A 21,232-nucleotide genomic window follows, 5' to 3' on the forward strand; every position below is an offset into this window, starting at 1 on the left:
GTCTAGGTGCTTTGAGGTTGCGTCCATCCCGACTCTGTTTACTGGCTTCTAAACATTTTTCAGAATTTACACTGCTATGAGCTATGTTCTTCTGCAGGACTAGGGGCTTAACAACACTGGTCATCATAAATGTGGAAACAATACATGTGCCACTTATTCTAAATCTGTGGTGTTTTGTTTTGTTTGAATACAGCTGCACCACCTGTTATTCCCCCACAAGCTGCATCTGTGGAAGACTGTTATGAAAGCACTGGCACAAACTACCGGGGTACCATGGCACTGACTGTTTCGGGAAAGAAATGCCAAGCATGGAGCTCTATGTCACCACATCGTCACACTAAAACCCCATCTGCATTCCCAGATGCGTATGTATGCCTTGCCCTTCATCAGAAAATTATGTGCCACCATTGTCCATGGGGCAAAAACAATAAATTAAGGTCCAAAAACAATAAATTAAAAGTGACTATTCCCTTTCTCCCGATGATACCTCAAATCTGCCAATGCTAGGAAAGGAGAGAACAAGATGTGAAAGGAGGCAATTGTTTTTATCTGCATCGATTCATCTGTGAAAAAATCCAGTTGAGCCTTAATAGTGGCCTAAAAAGTTGAAAACTGTACCAGATAAATTTCATTTGCCCATCTCTTTCTTTCAAATTAGGCTAGTTTCTTTCAAATTAGGCTTCTGAAAACCTGATGGAGAAGTGGTAGGTCTGATATTAACATGTCTTTACAAATCAGTTGAGCAGAATAATTATGAGGGCAGGTTTATGCCAGAAAGGCAGTGGTGGTTAAATGGTGGGGCGGGCCTCCAGAGGGGCACGAGAGTCTTTCAAGGTGGGTCCAAGACTTGGCAGCTCTGATTCCTCCTCCTTCTCGTCTTCCCAAACTTTTTAATGTGTAAAATTTACACATGCATTGTGTTAACTACAGTTGGCCCGCCCCATACGTGGACTTCCCATATGCTGACTTGAGGTCACATGGGTGGGAAGCCCCATTTAGATGAATGGTGTGTGCACCTATGGCATGTGTGACACGCTGCACACAGGAGCACACCCCAATTGTTTAAATGGGGTTTGAGCATGTACGGAATTCACTTTACTTGTGTGGGGGGGGAGGTCCAGAACAGATCCCCCACATAAATCAAGGGTCCACTGTATTGAATTTACTTGAATAAAACTGTTCTAATTTGAATGATGTTATTTCCTTATTAAATGTTAAAATATGACTATACATGAATGATAAAAAATATGCACACTAAATAAACTAAATATTTTATTCTTATATTATAACACATGAAGTTAGGGTGGGCACAGTGTCCACATGTAGATGTAAAAGGGGACCAATGGGAAAAAGATTTGAGTACCACTGCAATAAGGACTTGGCAGCAGTCATCTTGGGTGTAACCTTTAATTTTACAATGAAAGTTAAAGTGTGCCATTGAGATACAAACTGATTTGGATTGAGCAGCTTGAAAAACATAAACAAACAAATTCCATTCAGAAACATTAAACATGTGGAAATCTCCTTGATGATGTAATACAGCTTCTTATATCTAAATTTATAGGGACCTAAGGAGAAACTACTGCAGGAATCCAGATGGTGATAGAGCACCCTGGTGTTATACTACAGATCCCAGTACAAGATGGGAGTTCTGCAATCTACAAAAGTGTGCTGAGCTTGTGCAACAACGCCCTCAGCCCACAACGCCAACAAACCTTGAATCAGGTAACCAGCAAAAAGTAACCCTTATATCTTAGCTGGGGAATCTTTGGCCCTCCTGATAACTGTGAGTCTTGACTCCCAGAAGTCCTAGCTAGCATGATCTATGGTAAACGGCTGTGAAACCTTTAGTTAAATAACTCTGGAAGACTAAAGGTTTCCCAGTTTTGCCTCCTCCAGTCCACACCAACACCAATCCCTACTACTCCCTGGGACTTGAACCAATTCTGTTGTACAGATAAAACCCCTGTACATGATGACAGCAAAATCTTACCCATTTTGTCTCACTTTAAAAGACTGTAGGAATGGTAAAGGTGAAGATTACCGTGGAAAGATTGCCTCAACCATAAGTGGAAAGACTTGCCAAGAGTGGCACTTGCAAACACCTCACAGTCACGATTCTTTCACACCACAGAGTCATCCACGTGCAGGACTGGAAAAAAATGTAAGTAGCATTGTTCACAAAAATCAAGTAGAGTTTTTTTTTTAATAAATGCAGAGAAACAAACAATATAGGATAACATTTATTAAAGCTCTCATGAAAAAGTTACAGTTTACAAACCCTGCAAAGTTCACTCCTAACTTCTTTTACTCCACCTTGCCTTCAGGGACAGACCAGACATTAAAGGAAAAAGGGCTCTCCCTGTGATAAATCTGTTTTAACTCCAACAGCTGGTTCTCTTCTGAGATGTATACCTCAGTCATCAGATTTCAAGTTAAGACTGTGTTTTCCTTCCAGTGAACAGTCAAAAAACAAAATACACCAAATGCAAGATGTGCAGTTGAAGACAGTCATCACTTAAGGGATGTCTCTACAAAAACACCCTAAATAGTTTAGTTTGTCCCTCATCCATCCTGGCTTCTTCTCTAGCCTTGCTAAATCTTCCTGTTTTCTGTTTTAGATTCCTCTTTTCCGTGAAGTGTTTTTTAAAAGCTTGTCGGGAGCAATAGGCTTACTCATTGTAAACTGTTTAGACAGTGCTAGTTCACTGATAAGTGATATAGAAATATACTTGCTATTGCTATAAATATTACAGTCAAGATCCTGTGTAGTGGAAATGTAGCACAAAGGTTCTATGCCTAATCTCCCCTTTAACCTCCAAACTACCTTTTACTTGGTGCAGCACTCTCCTCAACACAGCTGTTTTTTGGCCAATGGAGAGTGGAGAAGGGCAGTGGTCCAAACACAAGCTAGGAAATTCTGAAATTTGCAGTTTATTGTGGCACCAGAGATCTCTGACAGAGAATGTTTTACAAGGCTATAGTTCGGAGAATTCCCTATCATTGAGACAGGGCAGATAAAGTGGTCTCAAGCTGGATTATTTCTGCAATGTGTTTGGCCCTTATGTGTCTGTAGCTGGATGCAGAGCAACAGACATTCCCCAGGACTTTTTACGGGTCCTTCATAGTGCCTGGAAGATGATGCCATTGCTGCGTATCCAGCAATGGAGTAGCATACCTGAACAGTGCTGGGCCACCAACCTCTCCCTGAACTCCAGTAGCCAGTTAATGGCCATGTTCAGGGTGCTGTAATAGCTAAAAAGTGGTTTGAGAAGAGTTTGGTCCTTGCATGGTTGCTAAAGGATTCCTACCTCTATAAAGACCAAATGAGTGAGTTATGCAGGTATAAATTGGATTTATATCTGTGCAACTCGTTACCAGGATGCTAGCCTGCACTTATGACTGGCTCCCATTGGAGTAGTGTGGGGCAGGGGAAGATATAGCGGTAGGAGGGTGGAGACATATCGCAAAGGAAGGCGGGATCGATGCGTAATATCTATCTCTCCTTCCATCCACTCTTCTAGCCAAAGAGGCCTGTGGGTCAGTCCAACTGTACCACAAACCCTGTCTCTGCTCCTATGCAATGCCAGGTCTGTTAGGAATAAGACCCACATAATATACGATCTTGTGGAAGATAAGAACTGCGACCTGGCTTGCATTACCGAGACCTGGCTTGGGCCTGAGAGTGAAGCGGTGTGGGCACAGGCCCTCCCTGCCGGGTACTTGGTTAAGGACCAGATCAGGGTAAATGGGCGGGGGGGGGGTGGAGTTGCCTTGATCTATAAAAACACCTTCTCCTTGACCAGGAACCATGTACGACATACTAATTACATTGAGTGTATTTACCTGACCCTGAAGGCTAGGGACAGTTTAGGGATTCTGTTAGTCTACAGGCCACCCCGTGCGCTAACAGACTCCCTGGCCGAGCTGACACAGCTGGTCTCGGAGCTGGTGCTGGAGTCCCCTAGGCTTCTTGTCCTGGGGGACCTCAACATCCCCTTCGAGGCTAGTCATGCTCTAACTGGTGCGGCTCAGGCCATGGGCCTGTCCCAACTGGTCTCAGGGCCCATGCATTCTGTTGGTAATACACTAGATGTTGTTTTCTGTACGGACATGGAGTCTCTGTGGGCAGAGGTAATGAATATCTCTGCCCTGTCATGGACGGATCATTTTCTGGTCGAGGCTAGTATCAAGGTGACAACCCAGATCCCCCCCCGGGGGTGGCGGACCTATTAGAATGGTCCACCCTCGAAGGCTGATGGAACCCAAAAGGTTCCAGGAAGCCTTAGAGGGCTACCTGGTTGGAACTGACGGCGATTCTGTTGATGCCCTGACCAACACCTGGGATATTGATCTCTCCAGGGCTATATACAGTATCACTCCCAAGTGTCCTTTCCGGCCTGCTTCCAATAAAAAGCCCTGGTATACGGAAGATCTCAGGGCAAGGAAGCGGACTGCGCAACGACTAGAGCGTAAATGGCGGAAACACCAGCACTTATCTGACAAGACACTCCTAGAGTCTCTTTTGAAGGCCTACGGAGTGGCAATTGGTGCAGCTAAGAATTCGTTCTATGCTGCATGAATTGCGTCCGCGGAGTCGCGTCCAGCAGAGCTGTTCAGGGTGGTGAGAGAGCTTACCCAACTGGCTCCCCCCCCCCCGAACCCACTATTGGAGCCATCTAAAGCCTGCTGCAACGAGTTTAACAACTTCTTCGCGGATAAAATCTCTCGGCTAAGGGCTGATCTTGACGTTGTTATTGGTTCAGAATCGAGAGTAGAGGCGTCCAGAGCTTCCGTGGACTCAGTTATACTGGATCAGTTTGAGTCTGTTAGTACCGAGGATGTGGACAGGATCCTTGGCAGCGTTAGGAAGATGACCTGCTCTCTCGATCCCTGTCCTTCATGGCTGGTAGTCCAAGGGGGAACGGTATCAACAGAAATGTTGCGTCGTATTGTTAATTCATCATTCAGGGAGGGCCGTTTTCCATCTAATTTAAAGACAGCCATTGTAAAACCTTTATTAAAGAAGCCCTCCCTTGATCCCCTAATTCGAAATAATTATCGGCCTGTGTCACTGCTGCCATTCTTAGGGAAGGTGATCGAGAGGGCGGTTGCCTCCCAGCTGCAGAGGGTCTTGGAGGATACGGATTATCTGGACCCATTTCAAACTGGCTTCCGGGTGGGCTATGGGGTTGAGACTGCCATGGTCGCCTTAGTCGATGATCTCTGTCTGGGCATGGACAGGGGTAGCGTGTCCCTGTTAGTGCTCTTGGACATCTCTGCGGCCTTCGATACCATCGACCATGGTATCCTTCTGGAGCGCCTGGGGGAGTTGGGTATCGGGGCCACTGCTCTACAGTGGTTCCGTTCCTACCTCTCGGGTAGATTCCAGATGGTGGAGCTGGGGGACTGTCGCTCCGATAAGAGGGCCCTCACATCTGGGGTCCCTCAGGGAGCGATTTTGTCCCCTATGCTATTTAACATTTACATGAAGCCGCTGGGAGAGATCATCCGGAGACACGGGGCGCGGTGTTATCAGTACGCTGATGACACCCAAATAGTCTTCTCTGTGTCCCCGACTGATGCAGTGACTAGGGATGGCATCTCTCCGCTCAACGCCTGCTTGGAATCAGTAATGGGCTGGATGAGGGAAAACAGACTCAGCCTGAATCCAGAGAAAACGGAAGTACTGGTGATAGGTTCCCCTGGCCCAAGGATGGAAATTTTTCCACCTGTCCTGAACGGGGTCACGCTCCCTGTAAAGGACACTGTTCATAGTCTGGGGGTGCTTCTGGACTCGTCGCTCCACTTAACCTCTCAGGTGGATGCGACAGTCAGAGGCGCCTGTTATCAGCTTCGGCTGATACGCCAGCTGCGACCCTACCTGGGCCGGGGGGGGACCTTGAAACAGTGGTACATGCACTGGTAACCTCTCGACTCGATTTCTGTAATGCGCTCTACATGGGGCAACCCTTGTACCAAACTCGGAAGCTTCAATTGGTTCAGAACATGGCGGCTAGACTGGTTACGGGTACCTCCAGAGCCAGTCATATAACACCGGTACTGGAGGACCTACACTGGCTGCCAATTGGCTTCCGGGCGCAATACAAGGTGTTGGTTATAACCTATAAAGCCCTAAATGGCTTGGGCCCAGGGTACTTGGAGGACCGCCTCTCCCCATACAATCCGCCCCGCACTCTCCGGTCGGGTGGGAAACAGCTTTTGAGAGTTCCTGACACGAAATATGTGATGTCTGCACATAGGGCTTTTTCTGCTTCGGCCCCGCAGGCTTGGAACTCTCTCCCTGTTGAGCTCCGCTCAGCCCCCTCCCTAGAGTCTTTTAGAAAAAACCTAAAGACTCATTTTTTCCGCCTTGCTTTCCCCCATGTCCCTTAATTCCACTCTTCTCCTTTATGCTGTTGTAATTGTAATGGATGTCTTTGGGGTTATTGCTGTTATTAGTTTTAATGGTTTTAAAAGGTGATTGAATGATGGATATTTTTATTGTTGTATTTTATTGCTTAATGTGGGGGGATTTCTTTTATTGGATTTGCTGTATCATATTTTAACTGATTGTAAACCGCTGTGATCATTGGAATAGCGGTATACAAATAAAGATTCATTCATTCATTCATTATATTTGCTTTATATACTCTGTATTTGATTATCAGTACATTCATTTTTTAAGAGTTGAAAATCAAGTACTGAGAGGTGTTTTTATTCCACTTTGTTGCACAGGAGACAGGTGAAGAGCAAACTGTGGATAGTGCACATATAAAACTAGGGTCTAATCTGCACTGCAGAAATAATGCAGTTTGACACCACTTACTGTGGCTCAGTGCTATGGAACTGTGGCATTTGTAGTTTTGTGAGATGTTTAGCTTTTTTTAATCAGCGTGCTCTGGTGCCACAACAAACTACAAAACCCAGGAGTGCATAGGTTGAATAAGAGTCCACATGGCAGTTAAAGTGTTGTCAAACTGCATTAATTCTGCAGTGCAATTAGACCTAAGTTGTAGTTAATGTGATCAACAAAAAAAAGAGGACTCACAGAAAGGGGGGCAGGATGAGGAAACATCACATGGCTCAGTCTGCAACTCATGGTTTCTAGAAAGTTAACTGTGTGTCTGAGCTAGACCTAAGCAGCTAATCAGTGGTGTACAGCTGGGGCACAACTTTTCTACTACAATAGGTCCTTGATATCCTTTGGGGTTTGGTTCCAGGACCTTACGTGGATAACAAAATACATGGATGCTCCAGTCCCATTAAATACAATGGCATAGTAATCTGGCTATAAATAATCTGGATATAGAGGGCAAATTGTATTTTCATAGTTATGTTTTCAGAATTTCTGTATGTTCTTAAAGTTCTGTAAAACGTTTTATTTTGGGTAGTTAAAAAATAATAAAGAAGGTAAAGTTAATTGAAAGCCAGCATGCTGTAGTGGTTTGAGTGTTGGATTAGGACTCTGGAGACCAGGGTTCAAATCTCACTTGGCCATGGAAACCCACTGGTTGATGTGGGCAAATCACACATTCTCAGCCTAATCAATACTGAACTACACTGTTATAGTGTTATTATTTTACTTTTACTGCTCTGGCTGCCTCCTATGAAATCTTGCAATTTAGGGAGGGGCATTTAGAATTCTCAACCAGAGAGCTCTTAGGTTTCATTGATCTATAAACCCAAAATGACACAGCAGGCAACCATAGCAGAAAAAGTGGAGTTATAGTATAACAGTGTAGTGTAGTATTCAAGGGGAAGGCACTGGCAAACATCCTCTGAATGAATTTTGCCAAGAAAATCCTGTGATACATTTGCTTTAGGATTACCATAAGTAAAAAAAAAAGGCTTTAAGAACCTTATCGCATGGAGAAAAAGACCTGAAATAGATTCATGATTGCAAATTCAAAAGCAGGTATTAGCACACTTAAAATTGTTGCTGCTGCTGCTGCTAGGCAACTCCAGTCTGGATCCCAGCTGGCCGCTTTCCAAAAATTGGAGCTTTCTGTTTTTGCAAAGAGGCCAGCTGAGTGCAGCTGGGACCCGGGTTGTAGTCGCCTGGTGGCAGTAGTGGTAATTTTACGTGTGGTAATACCCACGTTTGAATTTGCAATCCTGAATCTATTCGGGTCTTTTTCTCCATGCGATAAGGTTCTCTAAGGCACATAGCTGTAACAAGGTTAAATAAGCTTATCCCATTTATGAACCCACAGAGATTGTGGCTTGTTTTGTTCCATGATTAAAGATATTTCTTATTCTGTTTTTCTATAGTACTGCAGAAATCCTGATGGAGATATTAATGGTCCCTGGTGTTATACCACAGACCCAAAGACAGCATGGGAATATTGTGATGTCTCACAGTGCCGTAAGTATGCATGTCAAAATTTATCACAGGAGTGCAGAATCTTTTTTATGTTGACGGCCATATTCCCTTGGAGGAAATTTCTCAAAGGAGAGACACAGGGCCAGAGTTAGAGTGGATGAGACCAGAACATTGGGCACTGGGCCTTGAGCAGATGCCGACAAAATTCAATCCATGGGGGTCTGAATTGGAAGCCTTGAAAAACTACCATCCCACTTACATACTTAATTACTTACTTACTTATTCATTCCCCCACCTGACTCAGGACACACTGTAGGTTATAAACATTTAAAATAAAATACAGATATAAGCTTTATTTAAAAAAAAACAATTAAACAAGAAATTTCAAAAATGTCTTCAGGTGATCTCTCCCCTGCCCCAGAAACCCACTCAAAGACAAAAACTGTCATAAAATGCAGTGGTTTTGCACCATTCCCAAGCCCCTGCATACCTCCAAACCTAAAAAACAAAAAGTGCAAAAATCAACCAAAAATGAAAGCAAAGTGAAACCATTGGGAGGTGTAGGGGCAAAAGAAGTGTCCTCTGCTCTCTCCACAGTTGCCCATCCCAGGCTAGAGTAAACGGTAAGTACCGTAGGTCCAGACAATAGTAGGTAAGCCAGAGCTAGCAATATGCCATCCTGTTACTTTCTGTGATCTTCTTTTCTTTCTCTTACTTTTTTTTTTTACTCACTCTTTCTTCTTCTTCTCCTTTTCTGCCAGTTTCTCTTCACATCAGAAATGCCTCTTCCCAGTGTGGTTGGTGGGGTCCTACTCATGAAAATGGGAGGTATTTTATCTAAACCTGATTGTCACAAGGGGTTGAGAAATGTGGTACAGGGCTGAGGTGAAGAGTTGAAGGCAGGAGCCAAAGGCACCACAAGCTACATTCAACCTTTGGGTTGATCCATTTCAAGTGTTTTAAAACTTCCATTCCAGGCATAGGGAGAATTCTGGCAGGGTTACTATTACTTTTATAGTGGCTAGTAATATATGGCAGTACCCCTCTTATGATCAATTCACAGAAGGGCCAGAATCTATATGACAGAGCATAGCATAAAAGTGCTACTAATTAATATTCAAACCCTCCTGGACTTGCTGTTGTACCACTGCAGCTCTCCCATGGCAGTTTTGGCTGTTTGGCTTATATTCTTCTTGTTGTAGTTAAATGTTTGAATAAAAAAATAATTTTATTTTTTTAAAAAATAAAAAAACAAACCAAAATAAAAATATATATATATTTTACATAAAACCATGCAAGCATAAAGACAATTGCTGAGATTAAAAACTCACCAAACAAATGGTCTAAAAATATTTATACCATAAGAAGATGCCCATTGTGGTATCATAGGGATGTAGATATGAACTATCTGCTAAATTCCTCCCTCTCCTCTGACTCCCTGTCTGACGTGTGGTATTAGTCACATAACTTTGGATCACTTTGTTGAAAGGTACTGCAGCCACTGTGGCTGTTTCTGTAGATCACGGTAGGTTATAATTCCAGCCTCTGTAATTGTCAGAGCTATACATGTAGCAAACTACTTCCTATAGTAGGTCACTTCCCAAAGCAGGCACACATACACCCACAATTGGCCAAGATCCTCCATTCACATGGGTGGAGCATAACACTCTGTCCATGCAGTTGTGCTGGGCTGACCTCCAGTCAAGAGGAAGGCAAGCACACATGCTATAGAACTGCAGTGTTTGGGGGAGGATTGCGGGGGGGGGGGGGGTCACTGGAACATTGGCCAACTGCAATTTTATAGGTTGGCAACACGGAAAGATGACTTTCTCAGATCCCCACCAATTACATGTATACTTGGCGGCCATCTCAGAAAGCAACATTTCATTTCATCCACCTCCTGCCCAAATGCAGACTCCTCTTGATCTGACACTTTTCTTTCTCCCCAGCCAACATGAAGTTGTGGGGGGCATACTCCCTCACTGTGGCACTGACTTACTTTTGGGGGGAGATTGTGAACACCTTCCACTCTTCCCATAAAATGATCTGCATGGGCATAAACCCAGGCTATTATGTGTCTGTTAGCAACAGAATTCTGGACAACCCCTTTTCTCTCCTATAAGCAAAGTTATGGATTCATCAATATATTATTTGACTCTGAATAAATGTAGGCCAAATTCTTCTTGGCAACAAGCACTAAAGCTTGAAGAGAACTTGGTGAAGAGATTGCATTCATTGTTCTCAATGGACTCTATGGACATTATCACACCAACGTTTCTTGCAAAAACAAAGTGACATGCTGTAGTTCTACTTTTGCTCCTTCCCTTATCTCACAGTGCCATGTGTCTAGCATACTCACTCTTGTTATTCATTCATGGGAAGAACTCATGAATGACTGCAGTTTTACTCTACATTCTGATGCATGATCAGGCGGAATAATTTGTATTCTGTACAAGGTATGCAGAGTAGCTGGCAATGCGTTGCTCCATCTTGTGGTGAAAAGGAGCCATTGGTCCATGTTTGCAAAGAACCATGATGTCTTTGTGAGATAAAAGAAGCATGGGGGGAGGAGAGAGGGAAGGTGGTAGTATGTGGCAAGATAGGACACCTCAGCCACTTGTATAAGTGCCTGAGCAACTATCACTATGAAAAGAATAATATCAAATAGAGAACATGAGAACAAATGATACTGATTTTCTGTATGAAGGAAGGAAATTTAACAGAACAAAAATGTGAATAACAGGGTCAACATCATACAAGTGTGGTATAAATAAATAAATATATTATTATTATTATTATTATTATTATTTGTTTTATTTATATACCGCTATTCCAAAGATCATAGCGGTGAACAGCAAGTACAGTCCGTCCTCGCCTTATGCGGGGGATCCGTTCCGGATCCCTCCAGGTAAGGCGAATTCCGCTTATGCTCGAACCTCATTGGAAACAATGGGGCTCGTGCATGGTGGCGCGGCGGCGCGGGCACGCATGCCCATTCAATTGAATGGGACGCGCTGCCCCTTCCGCCCCGTGCGCGCCCCGCGGCTTGAGCGCATATGCTCAAGGCCGCATATGGCACGCCTGCGTATGGCACGGGCGCGCTGTAAGCTAATTAGCAAGTAAGCTAATTTGCCCCCAATAGTCTGGGTACTCATTTTAGCAACCTCGGAAGGATGCAAGCCTGAGTCGAGCTTGGGCCCTTTTGCTGGTCTTGAACTTGCAACCTTGTGGTTTTGAGTGAATGGCTGCAGTACAGGCTCAATCAAGAAGGAAACAATGGTGTGCACCGCTGCCACGCCTCCATGGGCACGAGCCCCATTCATTTGAATGGGGCTTGAGCAACCGCGTTTTTTCCTTTACACAGGTGGTCCGGAACGGATCCCCGCATAAGGGAAAGGGGGACTGTATGCGGACTGTATGCTGTTTAAATGACAAAAGCATCTTAAGAGGCCAGAAGCTGTGCCAAAGCTGTGCTTCAGTCCTTAGGACTGGAGCATGGCTTTGGCGTGGCTTCTGGCCTCTTAGGACGCATGTGTCATTTAAACAGCATACTTCCAAAGTGGCCCGAAGCAGCTTTATTTTGGCCTGTCTGTTTGGGCTCAAAATAACTGTGTTTGCCAGTCATTTCAACAGTGATATTCTACAATGTCTTTATCCATCTGTGCAGACTTGTCAGTCCATACGTTGCTTTGACAATATGAACTAGACTTATCTAAACAACAGAAATTTATGTAATAAATATCCAATCTCTTTACCCCTTTAAAAGACTAAGGTCCAAAATACACTGCAGAAATAATCCAGTTTGAGACTGCTTTAATTTCCCTATCTCAATGCTAAGGAGTTCTAGGAACTCTAGTTTTGTGAGACATTTAGCCTTCTCTGTTAGAGAGCTCTGGTACCACAATAAACTACAATTCCCAGGTTTCCCTAGCACTGAGCCAGGGCAGTTAAAGCAGTCTCAAACTGGATAATTTTTGTAGTGTGTTTTAGACCTAAGATAGCTTTCCCCAATATGGAATGGCAGATGTCATTAGATTGTAAGTCCCATCAGTCGTCTACCAGTATGATCAGTGACTAGGTTTGATAGAAGTTGTAATCCAGCTACAAGTGGGTCCTATACGGAATGTTGGATTAAGGTTTCAGCCCTATGTACATTTATGTAGGCATAAATGCTTTGGGATTTATTTAGAAATAAATATGAATAGTTCACAGCACATACAGAGCAGTGTATGCATGCAATGCTTGCAGGATTACCTTTAATATATTTAATTTTATTTCGGTTTACTAGAACTGAACTCTTGCATTGTGCAGTGATATTGATCTCATAATCTTTCTATCCCCTGCCTAGTCTATAGTAAATAAGGTTGAAAGAGCTACCATAGTAATTCCAAAGAAGAATAAACTGGCAGTTTATTGCTGCAGGCCAACTTTCCACAGTCAACATTCTCCATCTGCTCAGTCTACTTCTAAACCTGGACTAGCTGACTCGGAACACTGTGTGGCCGTCACTGAGATAGTGCTAAATTTTGGAGCGCAGGCACTTATGATGACAGACATCATAGCTATGCCCACAAGGAGAGTCCCAACAATTCTCTCTCCCCCCCCCCCTCTCTCTCTCTCTTGTTTGTTTCCACATGGAGGAGATATTTGGTAAAAGTAATTGGTCTTCATTCCAAATTCAAGACCAGATAGTAACAGCAATAGCAAGTACATTTCTATACGACATGTCAGTGAAATAGGGATAAGCACTCCCTAAACAGTTTACAATGTGTATGCTAATTGCCCCCAACAAGCTGGGTACTCATTTTAACGACCTCAGAAGGATGCAAGGCTGAGTGGACCTTGGAGCTGCTGGGATCGAACTCACAAACTCACAACCTTGTGGCTGCAGCACAGGCATTTAACCACTGGGCCACCAGGGCTCCCTGGTGACAAGAGGCAAGATTTTGCAGGTGGATTATAATGGTCCGACGACACAGTTCCATGTCTTTCCCTTCTTGGCAGCTGTCTAACCCTGGGAGGGACCCTGCTACCGCTTATTAGTTAGAAAGGTCAGGGGAAAGGCAATTCAGACGGTGAAGGAGCAATTGGCCTCAGCTCAGAAGAGGGAAGAAATGAGGTTGTACACAGAAATGGAATGCACTGTTCTTTTCATTCCGGGTGGCAGAGGAGGAGGAAGGGACAATGGTCCCCCCCCCCCCCCGCGCGCAAGAAAGAAAGAAAAGAAAAGAAAGAAAGAAGAGGAGAGGAGAAAATATCTTGAACTCTTGCAAGATATTTTGAAAACATCAATTTCAGACATGATTCCAGAGTACAATAAATTGATTGCTGACAAGAAGTGTAATATGTCCCATTAACTAAATGTTTTAAACAGTAAGAAACCCTTAAAAGTGTATTAAACTTAGCAAAGCAATTTTTAAAACATTAATTTGATTTTATGATAAATAAAAATCTTTAAGTAATAAGTGCATTTAATTAATATTAACTGAAAATTTCCTTTTTTATAATATGGCTTATTTGCAAAATAGTTCAATCATTAATTATACCTTTACTTGGAAAATGAGCCACTAAAAGCCTATCTGTGGCCTGAAGAAGTTTAGCCTATTTTAATTTTGCACCTACCTACTGCTAAGTAGTGCAAGTCTAAATCAGAGCTTTAAGAGTTTACTGCTCTTCCAGATTTCTCTCCTTTCTTAGTAAATGTTGGAGCTTCTATTATAATAAGGAGGTGTACCAATTTCCTTGTTTTAGTGATGTTGGTAGTGAATCAACAGTATAAATTTTCTGGGTGCTTCAAACAGGTTTATACTTCTTTTCCAACATGGATCATTGTTGGATGTATTGTTGGAAGTGAATTGCCAGTGGGTAAGAGTCTTCACAGTTCCCTTTTCTTTATGATTTAATTATGTAAGTTTGCTGTTAATGTTCTAAAGTTTGTTATTGTTATTTTACACATATTACTCTAGTATTGTTGGAGGAATTTCACTGTTTCAAGGGAATACTGCAGATCTTACTCTCTTGGTATCATTCCAGTTTTATTTTATAGTCAGTGTAATATGTACCATAAGTAATTTATTAAAAAATTATATGGTATTTATAGGGATATATGTCAGAGTCATTTGTATTGTTTGTCACAGAGACTACTTAAGAAATTACTCTGACCAAGACCACTAGTCAATATTGCATTTCAAAACAGGTTTTGGACCAGCCACTTGCCAGCTTCAGCCAAGCCATATAGATCTTTTATATATATGTGTTATTGTAACACAATTCATTGTTAAATTTCCATTTAGCTGTATACACCCTTAACATATGTGAAGTTCAGGTAAGCCATTCAGTTAAGCTGGTATAAAAAGGCTCTGTACTGGAAGCTGAAAAAAAATAAATTCAGAAAGAGCAGGAACAAAATCTGGGTCTTTCAGTTTTTCATTGGTCTGGATGTGTCCTCTGTCACTGATAGGATGTCACCCCTGGTGTTATCAAAATATTCTGCACTACAACAAGAATAGCTCACAACATATTGTTGCTGGGAAAATCCATTCTCTGCTCTCTCAGCTGACACTTGCAGCTGTGTGGTTTGCAGCTTAGCTCAGAGGGATCAGGAAAACCTGAGGGTGATGGCATCTGGCATCATCATTTCTTTTATTCAAAAAATGCCAGCAACTTCATTGTGTAATCCCTGGCACCACTACATCACTAGTGGATACACATGACAATCAGACTAGGCCCAAAACTAGGCAGAGACAACAGTGGTTACACTGGATTATTATTATTGTAATTCACTCAGCAAGCTAAAGGTTGGTGGGGATGGAGTAATTTAGAAGTGCTGAATGGAGAATTTTGCTGAACGGTTTTCATAGTTACATACAGTGAGTCCTTCTTATACACGGATTTTTTTATACACAGATTCCAGCTTCTACGGTTTGAAAATGTTTTTAAAAAGTATAGATTTCAAATATCAAACCTTGATTTTCCATTTTTATAAGGGACACCATTTTGCTATGTCATATTTAGTGGAACTTAAACATCCATGGATTTTTTTATCCACGGGAGAGCTTGGAACCAAACCCCAGCGTATAACAAGAGTCCACTGTAATTGCACAGAAATGAACTGCTCCTGTCCTTAAGATGTTTATAGTGCTGACATTTTACTTTAATTCCCATGTTTCTCCCCTTCATTTTAAAGCTCCTCCTGAATACGAATGTGGGAAAGCCAAACATAAACCACTTCTGTGTTTTGGAAGGATAGTTGGTGGGTGTGTTTCAAATCCCCATTCTTGGCCCTGGCAGATCAGTCTCCGGACAAGGTATGGAGTATCTCTCAAGAGTTTTTCTATGGGTGAGGGTGGAGGAGGAGTGGATTAGAGAATAGCAGGCATGTATTTAGGGGGACTACAGATTCCAGAGGGGTAGCTGGCTGTGTATTTTCTATGCATCAAAACCAACTGAATCTTGTGATGGTTTAATGGCAGACATATTTAAAAGCTTTCATGCTTTTAAGAAAACTCTCTCTCAATGTGGCTATTTTTCTTAAAGTGATTTGCCTTAATCCATGCAAAGGATTGTAGCGTCAGGATGCTGTGGAACATGACTACTCAAAGTGATGGTCTGAAGACCAGTGTCAGTCTGCGAGCCATCAGTGGCCAGTCCATATCATGTTTCTAGCAAAGAAGGAAAGTGTTGTAGCTAATGGGTAAAAAAATTGTATTGATCCCTGGTGTATGAAGAGGGGAAATGTCAGTTTCCTCTCCCCACCCCCACCCCAGATCAGAGACTCTGAGAAGTACTGCTCTGGAAAACAGAGACATCTTATTTAAATAAAGCAAATTCAAGATGGGAGCTGTAATTGCCTCCGCATAATGCTGGTCAGTGTAAGAGAGTGAAGCCTTGATACTATGAAAAATGAACAGCTTATTACAAAACTAAGGTATCAATTTCCTTCTTTTCTTTCAGTTTCAATATGCACTTCTGTGGAGGCACTTTGATAGATCCACAGTGGGTTCTGACAGCAACTCACTGCATAGAACGGTAAGCTTTTTCTAACAGTAGGTGGTCAATATGGAAGATTAACAGCCTCAAGCTTTCCGTTTCCATGTGAATTTTCAGAGTATTCTGCCCTTGTCAGCTGTGATTAATAGGTCTGAATCCTGGTTACCTCCAGATACTCTTGCATAATAAATCTCTCCCTTTCAGGTCATCAAGGCCTTCTTCTTACAAAGTGGTAGCTGGACTGCACACAGAGAGGGCTTCAGAGCGCTCTGCACAACATCGAAATGTTCTGAGACTTTTCAAAGAACCAAGTGGAGCAGACATTGCCTTGCTGAAACTGAGCAGGTATCCTTTGGGTCATTCTTTTTAACTTCCAATAATCTGCCCAGTTTATATTTCAACATTGTGATGTGATAACAGCTGAGGTGGCTTTGTTCTGTGGTGGTGAAATGTTAGTGTGTGGTTGTGTCAGTTTGATCATTCATATTTCTCTCTTTTTAAACTGTGATAAACATAATAGAATCATAGAGTTGGAAGAGACCACAAGGGCCATCCATTCCAACCTCTTGCCGTGCAGGAATCCTCCATCAAAACATCCCTGACAGATGGCCATCCAGCTTCTGTTTAAAGACCTCCAGGGAAGGAGACTCCACTACACTCCGAGGGAGTTTGTTCCACTGTCAAACAGCCCTTACTGTCACAAAGTTCCTCCTAATGCTGTGGTGGAATCTCTTTTCCTGGAGCTTGCATCCATTGTTCTGGGTCCTGTTCTCTGGAGCAGCAGAAAACAAGCTTGCTCCCTCCTCAATATGACACCCCTTCAAATATGTAAACATGGCTATCATATCACCTCTTAACCTTCTCTTTTCCATCTTCTTAAGGCATGGTTTCCAGACCCTTCACCATTTTAGTCATCTTCCTTTGGACACGCCCCAGTTTTTCAACATCTTTTTTGAATTGTGGTGCCCAGAACTGGACACAATATTCCAGGTGGGGCCTGACCAAAGCAAAATAGAGTGGCACTATTACTTCACTTGATCTAGACACTATATTTCTGTTGATGCAGCCTAAAATTGCATTTGCCTTTTTAGCTGCTGCATCGCACTGTTGACTCATGTTCAACTTATGGTTTACTTGGACTCCTAGATCCCTTTCATATGTAGTTTCATTCAGCCAGGTGTCTCCCATCCTATATCTGTGCATTTCATTTTTCTGCCCTAAGTTCAGTACCTTATATTTCTCTGTGTTGAATTTCATTTTGTTAGCTTTGGTCCAGCTTTCTAGTCTATTCAAGTCATTTTGAATTTTGATCCTGTCCTCTGAGGTATTAGCTACTGCTCCTAATTTGGTGTCATCTGCAAATTTGATAAATTTGATAATACTACTTAAACAATTTATTTCATGAATCATCTTGCATCCCGTTCTGTATTTTGGCTGTTACTTTTTGAAGCAATAACTATCAGTCTGCAAGATATCTTTGTGTTATACATCTGTTTAGAAGTAATCAGACTAATTACAGATCTGGCTTCAGCAGTGACATAGATGCACCAAATATGATTTGGCATCTCTTGTAGTATGCTGAGGCTCCTAATACAATGCAAGTGAAAATAATGTGTGGTCAAAATGGTTTCCTACCAGAACTGTAAACTGTTGGGAGTAAGGACAGCCATAAAAATGATAGATTTATATTTCTAAAACAACACATGTCTTTGTTCACCTTTCCTCCCTTTTAAAAAATTGTTGCAGAATTGCTCTGGAGGGAGGAAGTGTTGAATTCACAGACAGTTTAGGAAATGACTTCTGAAAAGAAGTAATGAAATAATATGCAGAAGGTATCTATAACTAACACAACAGTGGTAGGATAATACTTTGAAACTCAGAGCATCATTATACCACTACTCAGCTATAGATGACTCCAGCATGTCATTAGATTCCTGCTTCTGAAAAGTTACTTTCTAAGCTCTGCAGAGGTGACACACTAATCATGTTCTCCCTACAATTATCTTTCAATGAAAACCTATCAAACAGGTTTTCAAAGTTTGGGCTCACAGAAGGAAAGGTATGTTTGTAAAGAGCACAGTGGGGTTGCTTCTGAAACAACTGCATTGCTCTAAAAACCTTACATATGTCTTCACTCAAGCAGCATTGATCTTAGGTCTGTTTTTCAGAAGTAGGAGTTACTTTCAAGTAAACATGTTTAGTATCAGAACAGGCAAGTAAGAATTAAAGAGAAGTCATTTCGATTGGGCATCACTTTATTGATTTTAGCTATCAGTGTTTTTGCTTACATAGAAATAGCCAGATGTTACATAGAGAGAGATGCATTGGAGAATGCTATGTGTGTAGAAACACCTCATTATTTCAAAAAACATATGAAAGTATTATTAATAGAGAATGCTGTATTTTTTCTGATGTGCTTTTACAACTGTTTTTAATTCAGTTATCATTTTTATTATATCATTTGTGTAATTCACTTTCAGTATCATAGCTTGTGTCATTAGTTGTATCTATTTTTTTTTAAAAAAAATTGTGAGCCAACATGAGTCCCAGTTCTTGAAGAAAGGGGGGATTTTGTTTCCATGTGCCTTCAAGTTGTTTCTGACTTCCCATGATCCTAAAGCAATCCTATTACATGGTTTTCTTGGTAATATTTATTCAGAGAAGGTTTGCCACTGCCTCCCTCTTAGGCTGAGGGAATGTGACTAGCCAAGGTCACCTAGTAGGATGCCATCACTGAGTAATATTCCCACCCTGATATGCCAGAGTCCTTGTCCAGCATTCAAACCACTATACTCCATTAGCTATTACACCAGGCTGGCTCCTGAGATATCAAGTAAATAAATAACCAGAACAACTAGAGTGAGTTAAACTTCTTGGAAATGTTTCTTTCAGCCCTCTACTCATCACTGATGAAGTAATTCCAGCATGTTTGCCTCCAGCCAACTCAATGGTTGCAGGTGGATCAGAATGCTATGTCACTGGATGGGGTGAAACAAAAGGTGAGTGGCCATTCAAAGAATCCAATGTTACTAAGCAATATTTTGCATATCTCATTCTATCATTTTTATTTTCACCTTGTATCCTCACCTTTTTCAATTTTGTCTTATCTACATGTGGAGAAATTTTGATTTTTTTATTTTGATTTTATTTTATTTTTTACCTTGGCATAATGCAGTTCCTTATGAGAAAGTTCTGGGCAAAAGAACCTTTTTAAATGGATATCGCGATTCTTATCATTGCTAATCCCCCCTCCCCCATTTTCTCACTGAATATGTATATATTATCCCACCACAGCTCTTATGTGGCAGTTGTGGAACTCAACAGTGACAAAAAACAGCAGGCCAGCAATTTGTTGCTGCTGCCTTCAAGTTGACTTTGACGTATGGTGACACCATGAATGAGAGATCTTCAAGTCACCTTATCATCAACAGCCCTGCTCAGGTCTTGCAGATTCAGGGGCATGGGTTCCTTGATTGAGTCTATCCATTTGTAATGTGGTCTTCCTTTTTTCCTGCTGCCTTCTACCTTGTAAAGCATTATTGTCTTGCCTAGTGTGTCATGTCTTTTCATGATACAGCCAAAGTACGGCAATCCCAGTTTAGTCATCTTGGCATCTAGGGAGAGTTCAGACTAGATTTGCTCCCTTTATTTGTCTTTTTAGCAATCTACAGTATCTTTAGAACTCTTCTCCAATTCTTACATTTATAACCCCACTCTTTGGGTACAACTTACATGCAACAAACCCTATATAGTTTCTCATTTGAGCTGAGAGCTGGTCTCCTTTATAGTGTAATTTTGGGCTGCCTGTGCAAAGTCAGAAAAAGTGATTCCATTTCATTACATTATTTCTGATGGTTGATACCAGTTTTCCACCCAGAAAGCTACAGAGCTCACTGTAGAATTAGTTCACTGACATAGCACTACTGGAATTTCACTGCTTTGTATAATACAGTTGGCCCTTTGTATCTACAGATTTTTTATACATGGATTCAACTATCCATGGCTGGAAAATATTAAAAAATAATATAAATTCCAAAGCAAACATTGATTTTGTCATTTATATAAGGGGCATCAATTTATTATGCCACTGTATATAATGGGACTTAAGCATCCATGGATTTTGGTATCCATGAGAGGTTCTGGAACCAAATCAAAGCAGGTACAAAGGCCCACTGTATTTGCCACTTATCATTATGTGTGGGCCCTGGTAGTTCACTCGACTAGAGAGTAAAATACGTTATCACTAGGCTTATTTAATCCCATGTGAATAAATCTTCTGTGGCACTGAAGCTGAAGCCAAGCTGAAACAAGAAGAAGGGAAATTAATCTGCTTCCATCTTAATGTTCTGGAGCTGTTCATTCCATTTCATTGTCATCTTGTCCTCTGCTTACACAGGAACTGGTGGAGATGGCTTTCTTAAAGAGACCGGCTTCCCTGTCATTGAAAATAAAGTGTGTAATCGGCCTGAATTTCTGAATGGCAGAGTCAGAACCACCGAACTTTGTGCTGGTAATATTGATGGTGGCACTGACAGTTGTCAGGTAAGAGTGACTAGTGAGGGCATGTTTGGCTCAAGCCACAAAGTGACTGACATCTGGATGTTACTAGTGTTGAAGAGGGATTCTCCTTCCCAGTGCAAATACTAGCTTCAGGGGAGACATTTTCCTGAAAGACAAAGGATAGGAAAGAGTTGTATTCCTCCCTGGTTGTCTGTCTTGAACCCATTAATTATCACCTCCCCCCTCAACTGGCAGTATCTGGATATTTAACACCTGTATTTTGCATGCAAAGACACTTTTAAAGCAGAGGTGGGAACATTTGACCTCCCAGATTCCAGATGTTTTGCACTACTATCCTTTATCATTGGCCATGTTGGATAGAATCTGATGAGAGTTTTAGACCAAAAAAAAGGGCCA

General features: G+C 41.9%; 1 protein-coding gene across 1 annotated transcript in view; it reads left to right on the top strand.

Annotated features, from left to right (window-relative positions):
* The window catches only part of PLG (plasminogen), a 50,269-nt gene that overhangs the window by 27,464 nt on the left and 1,573 nt on the right, over positions 1 to 21,232 (top strand). The window contains exons 10-18 of the mRNA XM_042450605.1: positions 194 to 365; positions 1,565 to 1,725; positions 2,016 to 2,164; positions 8,275 to 8,368; positions 15,513 to 15,633; positions 16,280 to 16,354; positions 16,520 to 16,660; positions 19,208 to 19,314; positions 20,712 to 20,857. Of these exons, the coding sequence (XP_042306539.1) occupies positions 194 to 365; positions 1,565 to 1,725; positions 2,016 to 2,164; positions 8,275 to 8,368; positions 15,513 to 15,633; positions 16,280 to 16,354; positions 16,520 to 16,660; positions 19,208 to 19,314; positions 20,712 to 20,857 (1,166 nt within the window). The remainder of the gene's footprint in view (positions 1 to 193; positions 366 to 1,564; positions 1,726 to 2,015; positions 2,165 to 8,274; positions 8,369 to 15,512; positions 15,634 to 16,279; positions 16,355 to 16,519; positions 16,661 to 19,207; positions 19,315 to 20,711; positions 20,858 to 21,232) is intronic.

This window comes from Sceloporus undulatus, chromosome 1, assembly GCF_019175285.1.
Source record: "Sceloporus undulatus isolate JIND9_A2432 ecotype Alabama chromosome 1, SceUnd_v1.1, whole genome shotgun sequence".
Taxonomy (NCBI): Eukaryota; Metazoa; Chordata; class Lepidosauria; order Squamata; family Phrynosomatidae; genus Sceloporus; species Sceloporus undulatus.